Source organism: Pelodiscus sinensis, chromosome 1 (assembly GCF_049634645.1).
Source record: "Pelodiscus sinensis isolate JC-2024 chromosome 1, ASM4963464v1, whole genome shotgun sequence".
NCBI lineage: Eukaryota > Metazoa > Chordata > Testudines > Trionychidae > Pelodiscus > Pelodiscus sinensis.
Window position 1 is genome coordinate 294,811,367 of NC_134711.1, and position 19,815 is coordinate 294,831,181.

General features: G+C 39.5%; 1 protein-coding gene across 23 annotated transcripts in view; it reads left to right on the plus strand.

Annotated features, from left to right (window-relative positions):
- SUPT20H (SPT20 homolog, SAGA complex component) overlaps positions 1–19,815 on the plus strand; it is a 60,277-nt gene that overhangs the window by 21,795 nt on the left and 18,667 nt on the right. For 14 of the 23 annotated variants that reach the window (XR_012900702.1, XM_075919134.1, XM_075919142.1 and 11 more), the window contains 11 exons: positions 2,417–2,546; positions 4,676–4,779; positions 5,921–6,037; positions 6,135–6,188; positions 7,085–7,224; positions 8,678–8,834; positions 8,936–8,992; positions 9,469–9,540; positions 11,022–11,179; positions 17,517–17,549; positions 18,912–19,029. Coding sequence is in view for 22 of the 23 variants with exons in the window: in XM_075919134.1 (XP_075775249.1) it covers positions 2,417–2,546; positions 4,676–4,779; positions 5,921–6,037; positions 6,135–6,188; positions 7,085–7,224; positions 8,678–8,834; positions 8,936–8,992; positions 9,469–9,540; positions 11,022–11,179; positions 17,517–17,549; positions 18,912–19,029 (1,140 nt within the window). In the remaining variant the exon portion in view is untranslated. The remainder of the gene's footprint in view (positions 1–2,416; positions 2,547–4,675; positions 4,780–5,920; positions 6,038–6,134; positions 6,189–7,084; positions 7,225–8,677; positions 8,835–8,935; positions 8,993–9,468; positions 9,541–11,021; positions 11,180–17,516; positions 17,550–18,911; positions 19,030–19,815) is intronic. The other 9 variants (XM_075919136.1, XM_075919151.1, XM_075919152.1 and 6 more) reach the window with 1 other exon arrangement.

The window sequence follows — 19,815 nt, forward strand, 5'->3', positions numbered from 1 at the left end:
TGTAAGTAAACGTTCATTTGAAGTACAATATAGAACTGTATTTCCTGCACCCCTCCAAAGCATTGAAAAGGTTTGGGAGAGTCAGGGGTAACAAAGGAGCTGAGGGAGAGGGAAGTAATTGCTGGGAAGGAGCCTGAGTGTGAATTTGGAGGTTTGTCAGGTATAGGCGGGAAAGATATGGAATGGGTTTTTTGAGGAGGGAGGACAGGGAGAGACTGTTAGGGAGCTACCTCCATGCAGATTGTGGCTGATCTGTAGCCTCTCCCATACAGTCAGGCACATCTGCCACTGTCCCTGTATGTCTCTGTGCCCTAGCACATCCCTGTCCCTATGCAGGCCTGCACTCCCTTTCCAATCCCCTACACCAGTGGTGCACAACCTTTTTTAATTCGCAAACCCCATGGGGGTCGCCAAATTTGCTGGCGCAAAAAAAAAAGTGGCTCCTTTAATTGTCGGGCCACTCTCCTGCCACTCCACCCGCCCCTGCCGCATATACGTCGAATGCTGAGCCGAGAAGCTAGAAAAAGCGGCTGGCCAGATCCAAGCGCTGCGACCTCCCAGGAAGGCAGCCACGGGTTGCGCACCGCTGCTCAACATCTTTCAGCCCTTATGCCAGTCTGCCCTTCCCTACTAGCCCTTATGAGCCCCTGTCTGACTCTCCACAGCCGCATGCTGTCTATTTCCCCGAATCCTTTTGTCTCCTGATTTGGTCCCACATGGACTGTGAAGAAGGCTCTGCAGGCTTTTTCTTTTCCTTACCCTTTTTCTCTTCAAGGCAATTGACTGCTGCATTCTAGCACCATTTCACCCTCTGGTGGGCAAAAGGTGAAACTTCAGAAGTTATTTTCTGCTGGGATCTGCAACTGTATTCTAGTGCCATAGCATCCTCTGATGGGCAAAAGGTGTAACGACAATAACATTCCACCAGAAGCTTTTCTGCACAGAAAGAAAGAAGGAAAGAAGGAATGAATGGGAGAAGGGGCTTATTCATTCTGCACACACGCAGTAGTACAAAATTCCCCAAGGAATACCTCAACTCAGCTGAAGGTATAGCAAGCAGTCTCACCCCCAATCCTGTAAGCAGTGAACTTCTGTGGAAGCAGTATATGTGTAGTCTGCTGTTTCTACTTGGAACTGGGATATCATGTGAGTCTGGTAGATAAAAAGGTTTGCATTGCTGGATGGTTGGATCTCCAGTGCCCCAGGGGAAAAGTCTGATCTCTTGAGCAGCCTAGTCTGGCACTATTAGCAGAAGCTGGTTTCTTCCCTGTCTCTTTCCCATGCAGCAGAAGCATTATGCTTTTGCATCTGTTCCTCTGTTGTTGCCTGCATGTCTCAAGTGTATTAGATGGGGGAACATGAAATGGTTGCTGCCATTTATGAGCTTGAGAGGCATAGGAAAGGTTCCTGGCAGTCAACCCAGGGTAAGCCAGGTGAGATCCACAGGTTTTTACCCCATTCTTCTTGTTGCCTGTTAAAATTGCCTTGTGCCTTAACAGCAGCACTCCTTGTTCAGTCTATTTTTCCTTTCCCCTCAGAAATGCTTCCCCTATCAAAAGTGGTAGCAAATTGATAGGGTTTGTCTGTTTTTTCTTCATTCTCCCACAGCTGATGTGTTTGGTCCTTGGAGGAGAAACCAGCAGCAAAACTGCCTAGGTGTGACACATTTCATTTAAGCAGCACCTTCACCCAAGTTTAGTCTTCAACCATGAAACAAAGATAGAAATATAAACATGTGAAATCTCAGGCTTAAAAACTAATACTCTTATTGCCAAGGATTTTGAATAGCTGAAAGTGTAAGTGGGCATAGGATGAGGAAGAGGGGAAATAGGTCATTCAGACCAAAACTGTTGTTAGTGAACAGGACTCTCCTTACAAATAATTGTAAAAGTTATTGTGGCACTTGGATCAGATTTCTGCAAATCTAGGAAACGCAAAGCAACTAGGACAGATTTTTAGATTCTACAGTCATACTGTAAATCTGGAAGTAAATTTTTGCTGTGAAAAGAATTTCAGAAGGTCTGCTTTATTGTTTGGTCAAAAAATTCTGTTTGGTTAAATTTACCATTTATAAAATATATGTACAGAGTAGGTTTTGTGGGATGATAGCATAGGGGGTATTCTTAGATTATAACCATATTAACTGTGGACCTAGGAATGAAAAGGATTAAAAAGACCCAACTGAGTGATTTTTCTTAAGTCTTGCTTTTTTTAAGTTTACATTACTTAATGAATGTACCCTATTGTGTATTTATATTACATGTTGGGCTTTTTAAACTCTATATTTTGACACTGTGCTGTTTAGCATTCTCTAATAATTTTACTTCCTGATTGATTCATTTGTTTTAGCAAATAACATATTATTCCTTACTTGATTTTTATTGATTATTTTCATGAGCACACTTTACTTTTAAAGCAGAAGCTGAGGCGAAATGTGAACTTACTTGAGAAGCTGGTTATGCAGGAGACATTGTCATGTTTGGTTGTGAATCTCTATCCAGGGAATGAGGGTTATTCGCTGATGCTCAGGGGAAAAAATGGATCAGGTAATATTCCTGCTGTTTAACACTTCTTATGTTCAGTGTGCTTTACAAACACTAACTAGTCGTTATGAGCCATGCTGGCTGCTTGTATTTGGTGCTTGTTTCTTTTCTAAAGCAAGCTTCTGTACAATTCTGTTCTTGAACTAAAAATGTCCAACCACCTGATCATGGATGATGTTCATATAAATAAATGCTAAATTAGCATGCTTTAGCCTTTTGAGTAGTCTGGTTCTGTATATGACATTTGTCTAGAGACAAATTCATCCTTTTACATGGGAGTGTGGCCCATAACACTTATATCCAGCCTGTCTCAGTCCTTCATCCCCTGCCAGTCTTCTTGGCCCAGTATTTCTAAGTCTCTTTGCTTAGTCAGGCCCAGCCTCCCTATTCAAGTCATAGTCTTCTCCAGAGTTCTTTGATCAGACCCAGTCTCTGCTATCCCCAGCACCTCATCCAGTCTCAGGCACTTTCCTTTCTAGGTTCCTCATCTTAATCTTCCTCCTACACCTGGGCAGCTTGTCCTGATCTATTCTGTCCATTGTTCCTCCATGTTCAGGTCCAGCTCATCATCTCTGGTCTCAAGTTAAGTTGCTTCCTACATGCTGCCAGAATGCCAGATGGGCAAGCACTGAGGGCACTGGAAAGACTTGTCTGCTTTCTGTCTGTGCTGCATGCTATAGTGGCCCATATCAGTTGCATGCAGCGGTGGTGGGGAAGATTTCAGCCCATGTATCCATGGGCTGGAAAATGCCCAGTCAAGATGAACTCTTAAGAGCATTAAACTGCCAAATTCTACTAGGTCTTTACTGAGTGTTTGGCTAAATTTGGAAGCTTTTCTAGGGGGACAGCAAAAAGCAGTGCTCCTGCCAAATTTCAAGTCCCTGCTTGAAAGTACATAGGCACTAGAGATTCTCAATAAAACAGTTGTAAGAGTTTTTTTTTAACGTAGGCGAAACAACTGGTTTTTACCTAATCTTCCCTAATTTTTCCCTTGGAAGCAAATGAGCCTTTAAAAAAAAAAAAAAAAAAACTTTCTAGGAAAAATCAGCCTTAGGCAGACACAAAATATAGGAAATTGCAGCTCATGTGATTAAATGTAGTAAAATTATAAGCAACTAAAAAGGGTCTTAAAATGGGAAATAAGTGATACTAGCCACAGTGCTTATAATTAAAGAGGAACATTTTCAGAAGTGACCAGTGATTTTATTTGCCTGATTAGACAAAGTTAAATGTCCTTATTTTTAGCATTTCATGACAATCGAGTCCTTTTAAATTTTGTCTAGTTGGGTACTCAAAACTGCAGTATCCAAAATCATGAGTCACTTATGAAAATGTAGGCTCAACTAAAGCTGTTTTGTACCTGGTAGTCAGGAACAGAAACTCTGGAATATTAATCATATGTAGGGCTTCCTTTAGGAAAACAAAGAGAGATTTACATATACATTTCTATGGTAACAGTCAATTAAAAAAATAGACAATTTCAAGGTGACTTCTTAAAAATAGCAATTTCTTTAGTATATTGTGTTGTGTATGTCAGTTCAAGGCAAATACCAGATGAGAGATTTGGAAAACAGCATTCTGCGCTTCCTACAACAAATAGGAAATTTAGTTTGTTTGTATAGGGATTGTGTTATTGTTGAAACATGGCCCTCGATCCTGCAGATACTTATTCACCTAGTTAACTTTCAGTATGTGAGTAGTCTCATTGAAGCCAATGGGATTACTTAAATGCCTGAAGTTAAACGTGCCTGTTTGCAGGATTAGGGATTAATAATGCTTTAGGACTGTTTTCACTAGGTTTTTTAAATCATTACTATCATTTATTGTTGATATTGAAAGAGACAGATTTCCTATTCCCCCTATATTTTAGGTTTATAGAGAAGCCATTTTGGGGCCAAATTGTGCTCTCATAAAGTTTTGCCATTTACTGCAATAAAGCAGGATAAAGCCAATATTAAATGCTAAGAAATACAATCAAAAGGATGAAAATAAATATTATTCAAAGAAAATTAGGATTTGGGATATTTTTCAGCAGCCCCTCTTTTTCTTTTTGACATGCTTTATTTCTAACATTTGACTTTTGAAGCTGTACTGAGAAGCAATAGATAAAGCATTGAATTCTTTGTATTCAGATTCTGAGACCATTCGACTGCCTTATGAGGAAGGTGAACTCCTTGAATATTTGGATGCAGAGGAGCTGCCACCTATTTTGGTTGATCTTTTAGAAAAATCTCAGGTATGAAATTCTTTGCAATTAAGGGTTATTCTTTTAATCATACTCTGATTGGACAAAGTACTCTCTGTAGATGCTTCTGCGCACCTTCAGTGAGCAGTTTGAAGCATTAAGCTCATAATTTGTTTAGTGTTCAGAATAAAATATCTTGTTAGCATCCAAAACAAACACATTCATCCACATGTTGGATTTTTTGCCATGGTTTAGTCTAAAATGAGAAGCCCCTGTGATTGTTATGCTCCAGAAAAGTGCACTTGAGCTAAATGTTTGAGATTGGAATTTCATAAATGTAAGTAGTCATGTTTTTTTATCTTAATGTTATTATGCTGTTTTGGAGCTTGGGTATTGCATTTATTTGGGTGTGTACTAGAGATCACTGCACTTGACAATGCCTAGTACAGGAATTCTCAAACATCATTGTACCGTGATCCTTTTCTGACAACAAAAATTACTGCATGACCCAAGGAGGGGGTAACCAAAGTCCAAGTCTCCCTGACCCCTGAAGGGCAAGGCCAGGGGACCATTGTCCAAGCTCCACCACCTTGAGGGGCCAAAACTGAAGCCCAAGGGCTTCAACCTAAAGCAGAACACCTGTAACCTGAGCCCCACCACCCACTGCTATAGCCAAGTGGTGGGGCTTGGGCTTCAGCTTTGGCTCTGAGCCCTTACAAGTTTAAGACAGACTTGGCAACTCCATTAAAATGTAGTTGCTACTCACTTTGTGGTCCTGACCCACAATTGGAGAACCACTGACCTAATGGTTTGGTGTTTTTTACTGGTTTAGCCATAGTAATAACAAGCACAGCACCAGGGACCATATTATGCAAGCAGAAACAACTGCACCACTCTCACTGAGTTCAGCAGAAAGGACAGCATCCTGTGCTAGGGATAAATTTGGCTTCATGTCTGGCTGGAGTATATATAATTACAGAGTGAAAACATGGCAGGAAGTCGCAATTAGCTATAAAATCATTGCATAAGTGCCAAAAGGTTTTCAATGACAATGGCTAAGTCCATAATAGTCTCAGGATCCACCCATTCTATTGTTTTTATAGTATATGTGAGTGTGTGTATAATTACAAAGGTGGATCCAAGAATTCTGTAAATGTATATTTACAGAAATATTTTTATTTGATTCAAACAGGTTAATATTTTTCATTGTGGGTGTGTCATAGCAGAAATACGCGACTACAGACAGTCTGGTAATATGAAATCTCCAACGTACCAAAGCAAGCATGTTCTTCTGCGTCCAACAATGCAGGTAAGAGATACAGCAAATTAAATGGTTTTTATATACAAATATATTACAGTTATAGTATTTATTTGAAAAGTAACCAAAATGTGCCTGTTTTTTTCAGACTTTAATTTGTGATGTGCATTCCATAACAAGTGACAACCACAAATGGACACAGGTAAGTTTCCATGTAAATGTAAACCTTGCAATGATATAAAGGATAAAGCAAAGCAATTTTGCAACCTATATTAATAGGACATTGTACAGATAATTGGATTATTTTAGAGTGGCCAGGAATCTGTTTGATGTTGAAGAGACATGCCAAAATAGCTCACTAGCAGCGTGATCTTGAAAACCACTGAACACCTTCAACTCCCAGTGAAGATAATAGGTGTTGAAATTTTGAAGATGCTCAGCACTTAATGTTCTATTATATAGGATGAAAACATTAGAGATAATCTAATTAGTCATCCCTCCTTACCCTCCATCATCTTGATCATGTTGGCCCAGGATGGCATCTAAAGAAGGACTCTAACTCTGTACAACTCTCCTTCTTAAAAGCCCTTTCCCACTGGTACTGATAGCAGAGTGAAACTAACTAAGATGATGTAATTTTAGTTGATTTCATGCAACAATCCTCACTAGTGGCAAATACATCTGCTGAGCAGCACAGACATATTCAAGTTGTTTGCCTCAACCAGTATCTTGTGTCTTATATACATCAGTTGTGTTAAAATAGAAACTTAGCCACCTCATCAAGATACGTCATTGACAACTGATTTGTTTATTGTGTATGTGTGTGTAAAAAAGAAAAAGTACTCCTCAGTAGTAGGGTTTTCAGGGAGCTTTTTGCTATAAAAAAAAAAATAAAAAAAATTCTCAACCTAAAATGAGCGTAATGATTCCTAAACAATAAAAATATATTTTGCTGGGTTAACAAGTAGTACATGCTTGTGCATGCATACATATATACACACATATTCAGATACCATGATGAGTAGCATGAAATAAAAGCCTGTAAAGATATATAAAATTTCCAATTTTTTACATAATTAAAATTTGCATATATTGTAGGAAGACAAACTTCTACTTGAGAGCCAGCTTATCTTGGCTACAGCAGAGCCTTTGTGTCTGGATCCTTCAATAGCAGTAACCTGCACAACAAACAGACTCCTCTATAACAAGCAGAAGATGAACACTCGCTCAATGAAACGGTAATAATTAGTCTGTCATATGTCAGGACATAATATAAACCTGCTCAGAATTTTACAGATTACTTTAAAGAAAAAATAAACAAACCATACACTAATTTGTTATATGTTCATGACCAGTGTTAAATTCATTTAAATTAAGCAAGCTTTGAAAGTCTTATTTAGTACTTGTTCTGTGTAATGCTTCTACAATTTCTTCTAAATAGGAAATGTTTAAAGGTCTGTTGAGCTATGGATTATATTAAATTCAGCTGTTAATATATTAAACTTATAATGTGTATGTAATATGTGTATACATAAAATATATGTACATTAATTATTTTCTTATAGTACCATATTGAGTGAATACAAATTGTATTGTTCTCTTATGGTCATGTCCTTGTTTTTGCTGTGGCAAGTATAATCAAAATATTCACAGCAGAAGCAGACGGCAGCTGTGAACAATGTTAAATATGAGTGTATGGCGTTAAAAAATGCTTCATTCTAAACCATCCTTGTACTACTTTGCCCAAAAAAATGAATTCAAGGCTATAGTGCTCAAGGATAATATTTCACAGCTTTTACTTTAAGAATATGGGAACTTGTTTTCATGGCCTGACCTTAATGCATAAATTACAAAATATTCAACTATATAACAGGATAAAATCCAGCAAAATTAATATGTTTTCTGTTGCTTAAATGGTTCAACAAACTTAAATCGTCAGTGTCATGCAGAAGGTCTTGATTCTGTAAACATTTATGCATAAGCTCAGTTGTGAATAGCTGGTGAAACTAAGTTAAGCATGGGTGTAATTGTTTGGAGGATTAGCGTCTGAATGACTTTAAGAGCAGTGTGGTGCCAGTCTACTATACAATCTGTTAGAATAGCTTCATTTTTGTGTATAGTTATGTTCACTACTATTTTACAGTAGCCTGGAATGGTTCCTGTTAATTATACTAAGAAATATATATACATGCTCAGTAATATGTAAAATATATAAACAGTCTGTTAAAATTAACAAAAATAGGTATAAAAATAGATAGTAGATGCTTAGGAGTACACAGATTAGCTAAAGATAGCTTCAGCATTATTGCAAGTAGTCTTCGTGACTACAACTGTAGGTATAATTCTAACAGGGCTAAGGATCTTGTTTGGGCTAAAGAGTGGCAAAGCTACCATATTTTTAATAGTATTTTAACTTTTTGTGAATAATATCAGTAGCACAAAGTTTTAGCAAGATGAATTAAATCTGGACAATATTCTGTTTTATTTTAAATTTTTGTTAGTATTTTAATTGCTGTTATTCACAAAATTCTTCCATCATAATTTTTATTCCAAGATAAAAATTTTAAAAAAGCATATTGCACAGCACATCTTTTAGTTACAATGAAAATGGCCTTTTCCTGCGTGTATTAGCACACGTGTTAATAAGTTTCAGTTTGTTGTTTTACAAGCACATTTCTCAATATGTGTTAGGTGTTTCAAGAGATACTCCAGGTCCTCTCTGAATCGGCAACAGGATGTGGCACATTATCCAACTCCACCTCAGCTCCGACTACTTGACTACTTACAGAAAAGAAAGGAAAGGAAAGGAACACAGCAGTATGACCTCAAAATTTCTAAAGCTGGGAATGTAAGTCCATTGCAAGTTATGCGAGCCAACATTGTTTCTTTATTCTTAATCATTAGTATACAGATATTCACATTGTTTTGTATTTCCCTCCCATCTTTCAGTGTGTAGATATGTGGAAACAGAATCCTTGCTACTTGACGGTACCTTCTGAAATTGATGTAAGTTCAAGTTGTTTCTAACCACATTTAGGCCAGTAAAAATTTAACTTCTTTCTTCTGGAAATCATTTTGCATTCCTGCTGAGCAGTGACTTGTAGGGACTACTAGATTGTGCTAATTGCAGTTTGTATTTACACAACATTTTGTGTATCGAGCAGGAAGATTACTAGGAAAGTAGTGAGTTATGATGGCCCTTTCTGGGACATGGTGCTGGGCTTCGGCACAGAGCCTTTGTGAACAGCTGCTAGAATGCAGTTGCTTCACTCTGTGTGACAGGATAGCACAATATGAGCCACACTGTTAGCCAGTAGATTTTTCATGGCTAGATAAGTCTCTGCTAAATCTATTTAAAGTTTAAAGATTATGAGAATTCTTCACTAAAAGCATTAGAACAAAGTAACATATGTATAAAATCATTGTCATCTCTACACTTTTTTCAACTGCTTTATATTCTGACACCTGCTTTTTCTTTTAAGGTGGAAAAATATGCCAAAGTGGAAAAGTCTATCAAACCTGATGACTCTCAACCTACTGTCTGGCCAGCACATGTAAGTAATTTAGACTTTTGGCCAACCTTTTCTCCCGTTAGTCAAGATGATGCTTCTTTCAATAGGATTATAAAGAACATTGTTTTTTCTATAATCTAGTCTTTTATAAAAGTTTGGAAGGGAGATTGTCATGGGGAAGTGTAATTTTACACATTGGTGCATTGGGATGATTATCAAGCTAAAAGAATATCTAGAATGTATTAAGTATCAGAGAGGTAGCCGTGTTAGTCAGAATCTGCAAGAACAATGAGAAGTCCTGTGGCACCTTATAGACTAACAGATATATTGGAGCATAAACTTTCGTGGGCAAAGACCCACTTGCATCTGACAAAGTGGGTCTTTGCCCACGAAAGCTTATGCTCCAGTAAATCTGTTAGTCTATAAGGTGCCACAGGACTTCTTGTTGTTCTTGTAGAATTTATTATTCATTGGCATACAAAATAGTAAAAATAATTTACTCTTAAATTTCAATCTTTAGCCTCAGTTGTAGTGTGAGCATAATACAATGGAATTTTGGCTTTGCCCACACTGCCTACCACATTAGCTAGCCAGTGTGCTGTAATTTCTCTGTATAATAGCAGGACACTCGGAATCTGCTTGAAATTCTTGGGCAGCATGCTGCTACTACTGTGATTACAAAAATGGAATAATTTACAGGAAGTGGTCTTTTCTTTGTTTCTTTTATTCCTTTATTTCTTTGTTTCAACAAACCTTTGTTTTGTTTTTAATCCTCATGTGATGGGTGAGTCAGGAGACCTTCTACAGTAATAATTCTTGCAATAGATTCTGGAAAGGAGCGGGTCATAGAATTATAAGGTTAGTCAGGATGACAGGGGCCAGTTTGTACACAGGGCTGTTCTCTAATACAAAAGAAAATGCTTACAGTAATTAGAAATCTGTCTATGGACTCTTCATACTGGAACAGTTGACACATTGTGCCTTCTTTGTCATCTGCTTCCATCTTTTTGTCCTTGCAGGTTACTTCATGTTACCAAAAACTAACAACTTGGCTGTAAACTTTTCTTATGGCATACTATTCAACTATTGTTCTGTGTTGTGTGTATATATAACTACTTTTAGATGCTGGCAATATTGTAGCTATGTTTGCCCCAGGATATCAGAAACAAGGTGTGCGAAATAACAAATTTACCATTGGTCTAATAAGAGATATTCCCTCACCCACCTTGTGTATATATCTTTTTAGTTGCGTTTCTTCTCTCTGTACTTCCAGAATCTATCATAAATAATTAAGGGTCCTCTGTATTTCTTATTTTTAAGTAACTTGTTTATCTCTCCCATTCTATTAGTGAATTTCTTCTGGAAATCATTTTCCATTCCCACTGAACAGAGTGACATTTAGGGGTTACTAGATTGTGTTAATTGCAATTTGTATTTTGTAGACTTCTAACATATATTGATCAACCTTTTCTGTTGAATTGTTTTTGAAAAGATTCAGTATATATTGTCATTCTGTCTTTCAGGAGATGAGAGATGATTATGTGTTTGAATGTGAAGTTGGTAATCAGCTTCAGAAAACAAAACTGACCATTTTTCAATCTCTCGGTAATCCACTGTATTATGGTAAAATACAGACATTCAAAGGCAGTGAGGAGAATGACAGCCCAGTAACTCCATCACAGTAAGTAGCATGCGTATTTAGAATATAAGGACAGCCATACTGGGTCAGAGCAGAGGTCCATCTAGCCCAGTGTCCTGTCTTCTGACAGTGGCCAACGCTACATGCCCCAGAAGGAGTGAACAGAACAGGGAATCTTCAATCCTGTCACCCATTCCCAGCCTTTGACAGAGGTTAGGGACACCATTCCTATCTATCCTGGCTAATAGCCATTGATGGACCTAACCTCCATGAATTTATCTAGTTCTTTCTTGAACCCTGTTAAAGTCCTGGTCTTCACAACCTCCTTTGGCAAGGAGTTCCACATGCCAACCATGCACTATGTGAAGAAACACTTCCTTTTGTTTGTTTTAAACCTGCTACCTAATAATTTCATTTGGTGACCCCTAGTTCTTATGTTATGGGAACAAATAAATAACTTTTCCTAATTCACTTTTTCCACACCAGTCATGATTTTATAGACCTCTATCATATTCCCCCTTAGTCTCCTCTTTTCTAAGCTGAAAAGTCCAAGTCTTTTTAATCTCTCTTCATATAGGACCCATTCCAAACTCTTAATAATTTTTGCTGCCCTTTTCTGAACCTTTTCCAGTGCCAAAATATCTATTTTGAGATGAGGTGACTACATCTGTATGCAGTATTCAAGATGTGGGTGAACCATGGTTTTATATAGAGGCAATTAGATATTCTCTGTCTTATTCTCTATCTCTTTTTTTAAAGATTCTAACATTTTGTTTGCTTTTTTTGACTGTCACTGCACATTGAGTACAGGCAGTCCCCGGGTTACGTACAAGATAGGGACTGTAGGTTTGTTCTTAAGTTGAATCTGTATGTAAGTCGGAACTGGCGTCCAGATTCAGCCGCTGCTGAAACTGATCAGTTTTAACAGCGGCTGAATCTGGACACCAGTTCTGACTTACATACAGATTCAACTTAAGAACCCCAGGCATCCCCAAGTCAGCTGCTGCTGAAACTGATCAGCAGCTGATTCCAGGAAGCCCAGGGTAGGGGCTTCCTGTAGTCAGCCACTGGTCAGTTTCAGCAGCGGCTGACTTGGGCACGCCTGGGGCAGAGAAGCTGGGGTGCTGCTGGGTTGGTCCAGTAGCGCCGCCGCTCCTTGGCGCTACTGAACCAACCCAGCAACACCCAAGCTGCTCTGCCCCAGGCGTCCTGATTCATTCGCTGCTGAAACTGACCAGCAGTGGCTGAATCAGGACGCCTGGGGCAGAGCAGCTGGGGTGCTGCCGGGTTGGTCCAGTAGCGCCCAGAGCGGCGCTACGGGACCAACCGGCAGCGCCCCAGCTGCTGTACCACAGGCGTCCGGAGTAAAGCCGCGGAGCACGGGGGCAGCGGGACAGCCCAGACGCGCCGTGGCTGTCCTGCTGCCCTCGGGCTCCGCGGCTTTGCTCTGCTTTGCTCCCCTTCTTCCTGGCCTGCAGACCAGGGAGACGGGGAGCAAAGCCGCAGAGCATGCGGGCAGTGGACAGCCCAGACGCGTCTCGGCTGTCCGCTGCCCGCGTGCTCTGCCACTTTGCTTCCTCTCCCTGGTCTGCTGGAGACCAGGGAGACGGGCCCCGTTTGTAACTGCGGATCCGACATAAGTCGGATCCGCGTAACTCGGGGACTGCCTGTAGATGTTTTCAGAGAACTATCCACAATGACTCCAAGATCTCTCTCTTGAGTAGTTGTAGCTAAATTAGTTTTCATCATATTGTATGTATGGTTGAGGTTATTTTTTCCAATGTGCATTACTTTACATTTACCAACATTAAATTTCATTTGCCATTTTGTTGCCCAGTCACATAGTTTTGTGAGAGTTTTTTGAAGCTCTTCACAGACTGCTGTGGTCTTAACTATCTTGAGCTGTTTAGTATTATCTGCAAATTTTGCTGCCTCACTTTGTCACTTCACTGTTTACTAATTTAAAAAGTTTATTTACTATATATCTGAGAGAATCTGTCTATACCTGTGTCTGTGCATCTGCCTGTGCATGTGTCTGCCTGTTTGTTCAAGAACTCCTCCCAAATGGTAAGAGCTAGGACCATCAAATTCAGGAGACAGCTTCCTCTTATCGTAACTTAAAGCAAGGTAAAGGTTTGGTTGTGCCAGGGAAATGGGATGTGCCTCAAATGGTATTGCTTCTCATAAAACCATACAGAAAAGACACAGAATCACAAAGCAGGTGAAGGGGATTGGCCCCAATTCTGTACAAGACTTCCCAGTCTTGAGCCTCCCACCTCCTCAGGCACCCTTTAGGGAAGATTGCGGGGGCTGAAGTATTCCCCTCCCCCCATTTGTATAGGAGCATTGCTGGCTGTTCCCTTCATCAGTGAGTGAGGGGAAAATACACAGTTTGCTGCATTCTTCTCTCTGACTGAGGAGTGCAGAGGACAGACAAGCTTGGACCTGCCCCACCTGGAGGACTTGTACCCCTGCCATGGCTGTGTCCGCTACAGCTAGAAGCACTTCTTGCCTGGCCCCAAGCTGCTGCGGTGAGAGAGGGCTGGGGTAGTCCTCTCTCCCTGAGGAAGTCTGCATACTGAATCCCTCATCTCTTGCTCCATCTCAGAGCAATGATTTAAATGCAGAAAAACTAAAATTGAGTTAAAGGCCCGAGCAATGCCAGGTAAATCTTCTAGTTATGTGATAATTGAGATAAACCCAGGAGTGTTTACCTGTGTAAGTCAAGCTGTCAAATGTACCTACTTACATTAGAAAACTAGATTTCATTTCAGGAATTTAGAAATATCTAACCCCACATGTGCCATTGTCATCTTAAAAAGTAAAGCAGCAAATTGTGTAATGATCAGATACAACCACAAGAATCTTATATATTCCCACATTAAAGTTATACTGTAACAAAATCTCAATTTGGAGGGACAATTGAAGATATTCCCATGACATGTTTCCAAGGGTGTTACTGTTTTAAATCTGTATATTATGGTAGTGCTGAAAATGTGACTGGCACCATAGAAACATTTAGGAAGGGACACAATCTTTTATCCTAAGAATTTACAATCCAAAAAGACAAAAAAACAAAGATTGGGGGAAAGATATAACACAAACAAATATGATAACTGATACATATGATGTTAATTCTGTTTTTAAAAAATATAGAGACTATATATAGCAGTCTACAGCTGTCCGTTTATCTATTCATTGTAAAGATGTTAAGTACTGTGTACTTTTTGTAAGTACTGACTTATTTTTGCATTGAGTATTCAATTAATCGATAGAGCGGCACTGCGTGTTTCAAAGGGGCAGCGCCGCATGAAGCCCGGGATCAGCTGGGGAGTCCCCAGCTGACCCTGGGCTACATGTGGGCTGCCACTTTGAAATGCTGCGGCAGAGTTTCAAAGGGGCAGCACCACACAGCTGATCCCATACTCTGCGCGGCTCTGCCCCCTTGAAATGCCATCACGGTGTTTCAAAGGGGCAGCGCTGCACGGAGCCCAAGGTCAGCTGGGGACTCCGTTTCAAAGCTGCAGCACCACATGGAGCCTGGGTCCCCCCCCCATCCTTCCTGCCTCTATCTATTTGATAGAGGCAGCAAGGAGTGGGGGAAGCGATAATTGACTATCCTGTCGACCATCTGATAAGCATTTGCACTGGCCCCAAGTCCTTAATATCCCTAATTCATTGTTAGTTCTTATTTTAGGCCCCAGTCTTGCAAGGTGTTCTGGATGCTTGACCCTGCACCTGCTCAGACTTCCAATGATTTCCATGGGATACAAGGATCTGCCCGCTTGTACAAACCAGTTAGCGTGATCAGGTTTTATTAACTGCCACTATTTTGTAATGTTACCTAGTGTTTAATCATGCTCTATTGCTTTTGAATTTTAACCATTTCATATTGCTAAGTTTTAGTTATTTTTAACACTTTTCTTGATATTTGCCTATTTATTTTCTAGAGTTCTATACTAATCTTAAAAAGTCACTTAAGGTTGTGCACAGGAACTGGGATTTTCAAAGGTACTTAAGGGAGTTTTTGATTGAAACTGACTCCTTTGAAAATGCCAGTCCAGATGTACAGTTTTAAGAACTTATTGGTATTTGGTTCCCTAAGTTTCTTTGGCTCTATTTGAAAATTTCAGCCTCAAGAGTCAGACCATTCTTTCTCCATTTTATGAGGGATTAAAAAAAAATCACCTATTTAGTAGTTTGCTTTTTGAATCCATGAGACTATTGCAAATTTAAAATCTGAATGGATTAAATAAAACATACGTAATGAATTACAAACAATATATATATATATATATATAGTGTTACCTCTTGTGAAAAAACATGATTGGGAAAGTTAAATAATGAGAGAAATCAGGATAACATTCCTTTTAACATATTGTTCTTCAGTGTTTCTTGACATACACCCAAATTAAACTTCAATTACATGCGAAATCCCCTCCACATCATGAATCTGCATGAGCCAGAAGAATCATTAGATTGGTCATGTTTCCCAGGAAAATTGTACAGAGAGAGAAGTAGTAGTAGATTATTGGGAAAAGCCTGGGAGATCTGTAATCCTTGACTTTTATTGTTTATAATTTCCATCCTAATATCCTAAATTGGTCTGAATTGGACCAGAAAATTTCCTTTAAGGGGCATGGGCATTACATTAAAATGACATTAGTGAAACAGATTTCATGTTCTGTTTTTAAAATATATTTATTTCAAACTGAATCCGTCTTTCTTAATATCTTATTGCTGGAGGTCTTTCTTTTTTTATTCCCTTCTATGAGCAAATTATTACATTTATTTACTAAATATTAAACCAAATGTATAATGCCATGGTACTTAATACAAAGAATATGAAATGCTACTTTTAATAGCATAGAAACTGTAACAGACTACCACTTCCTGATTGTATGACTGTGCAATTGGTATTTTGCATTTTATATTGGTGTAGATTCACTCTTAAAGGGATGGTATCACAATAAAACCCTAAATCCTTGTCAACCATGATTGTGTCCCTCTAAATATACTGTACAAGAGCAGTGTTCCTCAAAGTGGGCCACAGGTCCACTTTGGGATAACCGCTAGCAGGCCCACAGCACTACCTAAAGGGTTTGTATCCATAGAGTCTCTCGCTTCTATTAGCTCCGTGGCTCCCTTTGGCTGGAAACAGTGAACCAGAGCCAATGGGAGCTGTGAAGCTCTGTGGTGACAGGCTCCTTAGGTAAATAAAGCATTGCAGGCCCGCTAGCAACTTTCCCCAGGGAGAGAGGACAACCACAGCCCTCTCTTACTGCAGCAGCTTGGGGCCAGGTGAGAAATGCCTGTCTGTGGCTTCTATAGCTTCAGCAGACACAGCCAGAGGACGGGTGCATGTCCCTTGCTGGGGGACAGATAGACACACAGACAAACTCTTTCAGTAGATAGCCATCCCTTGCTCCTCCCCAGCACCCTGCTGTCACAATGGGGTTATAGCTGTCTCGGTCCCCATTTCTGGCCCCTTGCTGCTCCTCTGTGGTCATAATACAGTATAACTGCCCCTGCTAGCAGACCATTCTTTCTCCATTTTATGAGAAATAGTTGCATTCCAGGCACACAGGAAGCTGCGCACTAAATTTGGTGGTCTTAGCTCTTACCATTTAGGAGTTCTTGAATAAACAGATTCACAAAGAGACATACATGCACACACAAATTCTCTCAAATATATGGGGGTATGTCTACACTACCCCGCTAGTTCGAACTAGCGAGGTAATGTAGGCATACCGCAATTGCAAATGAAGCCCGGGATTTGAATTTCCCGGGCTTCATTTGCATAAGCGGGGCACCGCCATTTTAAAATCCCCGCTCGTTCGAACCCCGTGCCGCGTGGCTACACGCGGCACGAACTAGGTAGTTCGAACTAGGCTTCCTAGTTCGAACTACCGTTACTCCTCGTGGAATGAGGAGTAACAGTAGTTCGAACTAGGAAGCCTAGTTCGAACTACCTAGTTCGTGCCGCGTGTAGCCATGCGGCACGGGGTTCGAACGAGCAGGGATTTTAAAATGGCGGTGCCCCGCTTATGCAAATGAAGCCCGGGAAATTCAAATCCCGGGCTTCATTTACAATTGCGGTATGCCTACATTACCCTGGTAGTTCGAACTAGCGGAGTAGTGTAGACATACCCTGGTAGATTAGTGATTATGAAGCAAGATTAGAGTTTCATTCTTTCAGCAGTCTCCATCTCACCAAGTAAGGCTTAATTCTTAATTATTCTTGTCAATTATTTGGGAGCATTGAGTCCTATTCCAAAAAAGAGTGGTTTCTTTGCTGTTTTTTCAGAATTGTGATCTTCGAGGAGTGCTTTTGAATTCCAACGATAATAACCGCATTGTTTTATGTTTTACATTTTAGGTTCCTTATTGGCTCCAAGACTGATGCTGAAAGGTAAGTTGTTTCTTATTTTTACAGCATGAGTTTGTTCCTTTCAGCCATAATGTACCTGACCTTTGTTACCAAGGAAGTAATGGCCTGGACAGATGTCACATGGCTATTAAATAGAAATACTCGAGAACTGCAACAAGAGTAGAAATATAGCATCTCTTGCTCGTTATATTTATAGGAAGGGACTATGGGGAGAGTAATTATACATAACTGTCCAATTTTCTCCTAAATTCTGAGGACCATATTATGCCTTTTGGTGCCTTTTGGTGCCTTCAGTGATAGTCTGGTGAGAACATTCAAAAGAAGATTTTGGTCTTGAGACATTGTACGAGTAAATTTGCTATTGGGTATTTCTGTAGAGTTGTTCTTTTGAACTTTAGTGTAAAACTTCTTCAATAAATCAGCGAAAAAAAATTTATTCAGGTAATATTGATTTGGCATTATGCAAGGTATTCTATGACTCCTAGCTAGAGCAAGAGAAAAAATAGTTGTCCCTACCCCTGCCAATGGGAGCTGCAGGAAGGAGGTATCCTGGTCCATGCCATTTCCCACCGTTTCCAGTGGCTGGGAACGGTGATCACCAGTACCAGTGACCGTGCAGAAAAATGTAGAGGTGCCCTGATCGAGAGGCAATTACAGCCAACTTTTAGGTAGCCTGCCATTTGTAATTCAGGACTACACTATACATTTTAGTTATAGGAAGTTTATGGTTATTTGCTGTGGTTCATTATGAAATATTAAGTAGACGTCTCACATACTCAGTGGATTTCTGCAGCTGATGTTTCTCAACTTTTTCAGGATGGCAACTCCTAATTCAACATACAAAAATTTTACAACCTCTTTGCACTTATTATAAAAGCAGGAGTGCAGAATCTAACAAAGATGAGCCTGTATAATCTTACTTGTATTCCAAATAGCTGATAGAATACTTGAGTTTAAGGGGTAAGAATATCATGGGAGTGCTGGAGAAAATTTTCTGTGCATTAGAGTATAATGGGATTTTCAGTGCCTTACAACAGCTCTGATTGCCTTTGATTACACTCAGGCTCACACCCAACCGTTTGAGAACCACTGGTCTACACAAATAGATATTATATTTTTCAAACTGACAGAAAAATAAAAATATTGTGGCATCAACTGTCTATTTATTGTTTCTATATAATGTTATGTTGCAGATCAATTTATTGATGTTTAAATTATACTTTGAATTGCAATTTGTATTTCAGAAAAGCGAAACAGTAGTAAGTAGGCAAAGAGTAATAAGGTTAATCTACATCTAGGAGAAATAGTGCGTTGTTAAAAATAATGCAAAATTGTTAATGCTTTTTCTAATCCTGTGTTGAAGTCTTTAGTGGTGTATTTCAGGGTAGTGAACCAGTACCAGGAACTAGTTCAAAGTGAAGCTAAATGTCCAGTGAAGATGATTCATAATTCAGGTGGATCAGTCAACCTAAGTCATCTTTCACCCGGGAAGGAAATGGAAGTAAGTTTGTTCAATGTTTCTTTCTTACATTTACAGTTGGTTATTGAGTAATTGCTGTTTTCTAAAGGGTCTCAAAGGACAAACATCTGTGAATTTTTTCCACCTACTATTGTTACAAGTTGGTAATGGAAGTGATTAGATAAATACTTTTCTCAGCTTTTTCATTTTTTAAAAAGTCGTGTCTTTGACAATGCTGTGAATAATCAGTTTCAGTGTTGCTATAGTCCATTTTCGCAGTTTATCTAGGTCTTTCATACAGCAGTAGAACAGAAAAGAATTTTTAAAGATAGGAAAATACAGTTCTAAAACCAGTCTAAAAATTGATAAGAGGACTTAGAGGCCAGTACAGTGCATGAACTATCAACTCTTCATAAAAATGGTTTTGACTTTTTTTAATTAGATTTCAAAATGACAACATCTCTTTAAGGGCTGCATGCTCTTAGGTTGGGGTGGGCAATAATTTTTGTAAGGGGGCCACTTCATGAATTTTGGCAGTGGTTGTAGGCCACCCCTATGAAAGGGCAGAGCCTTGGACTACTCCCTCTAGACTTCACATGCTCCCCCACCCCCTGGGGGCAGGGGAGTGTGCGATATATTATTGGCTAACTGAAGTGGACACACAAGAAAGAATTCTTTATATTTAATTGGAAATGCTTGTATTCTGTGGTGCTAGAAATTTAAAGCCCTATTTTTACTTCCCTTTTTAGTAGATTTTGTGGCCAGGTAGTGATTTTATAACCACAGGGATTGAAAGCCACGCATATCAAGTATTCACGAAGTTTGTGG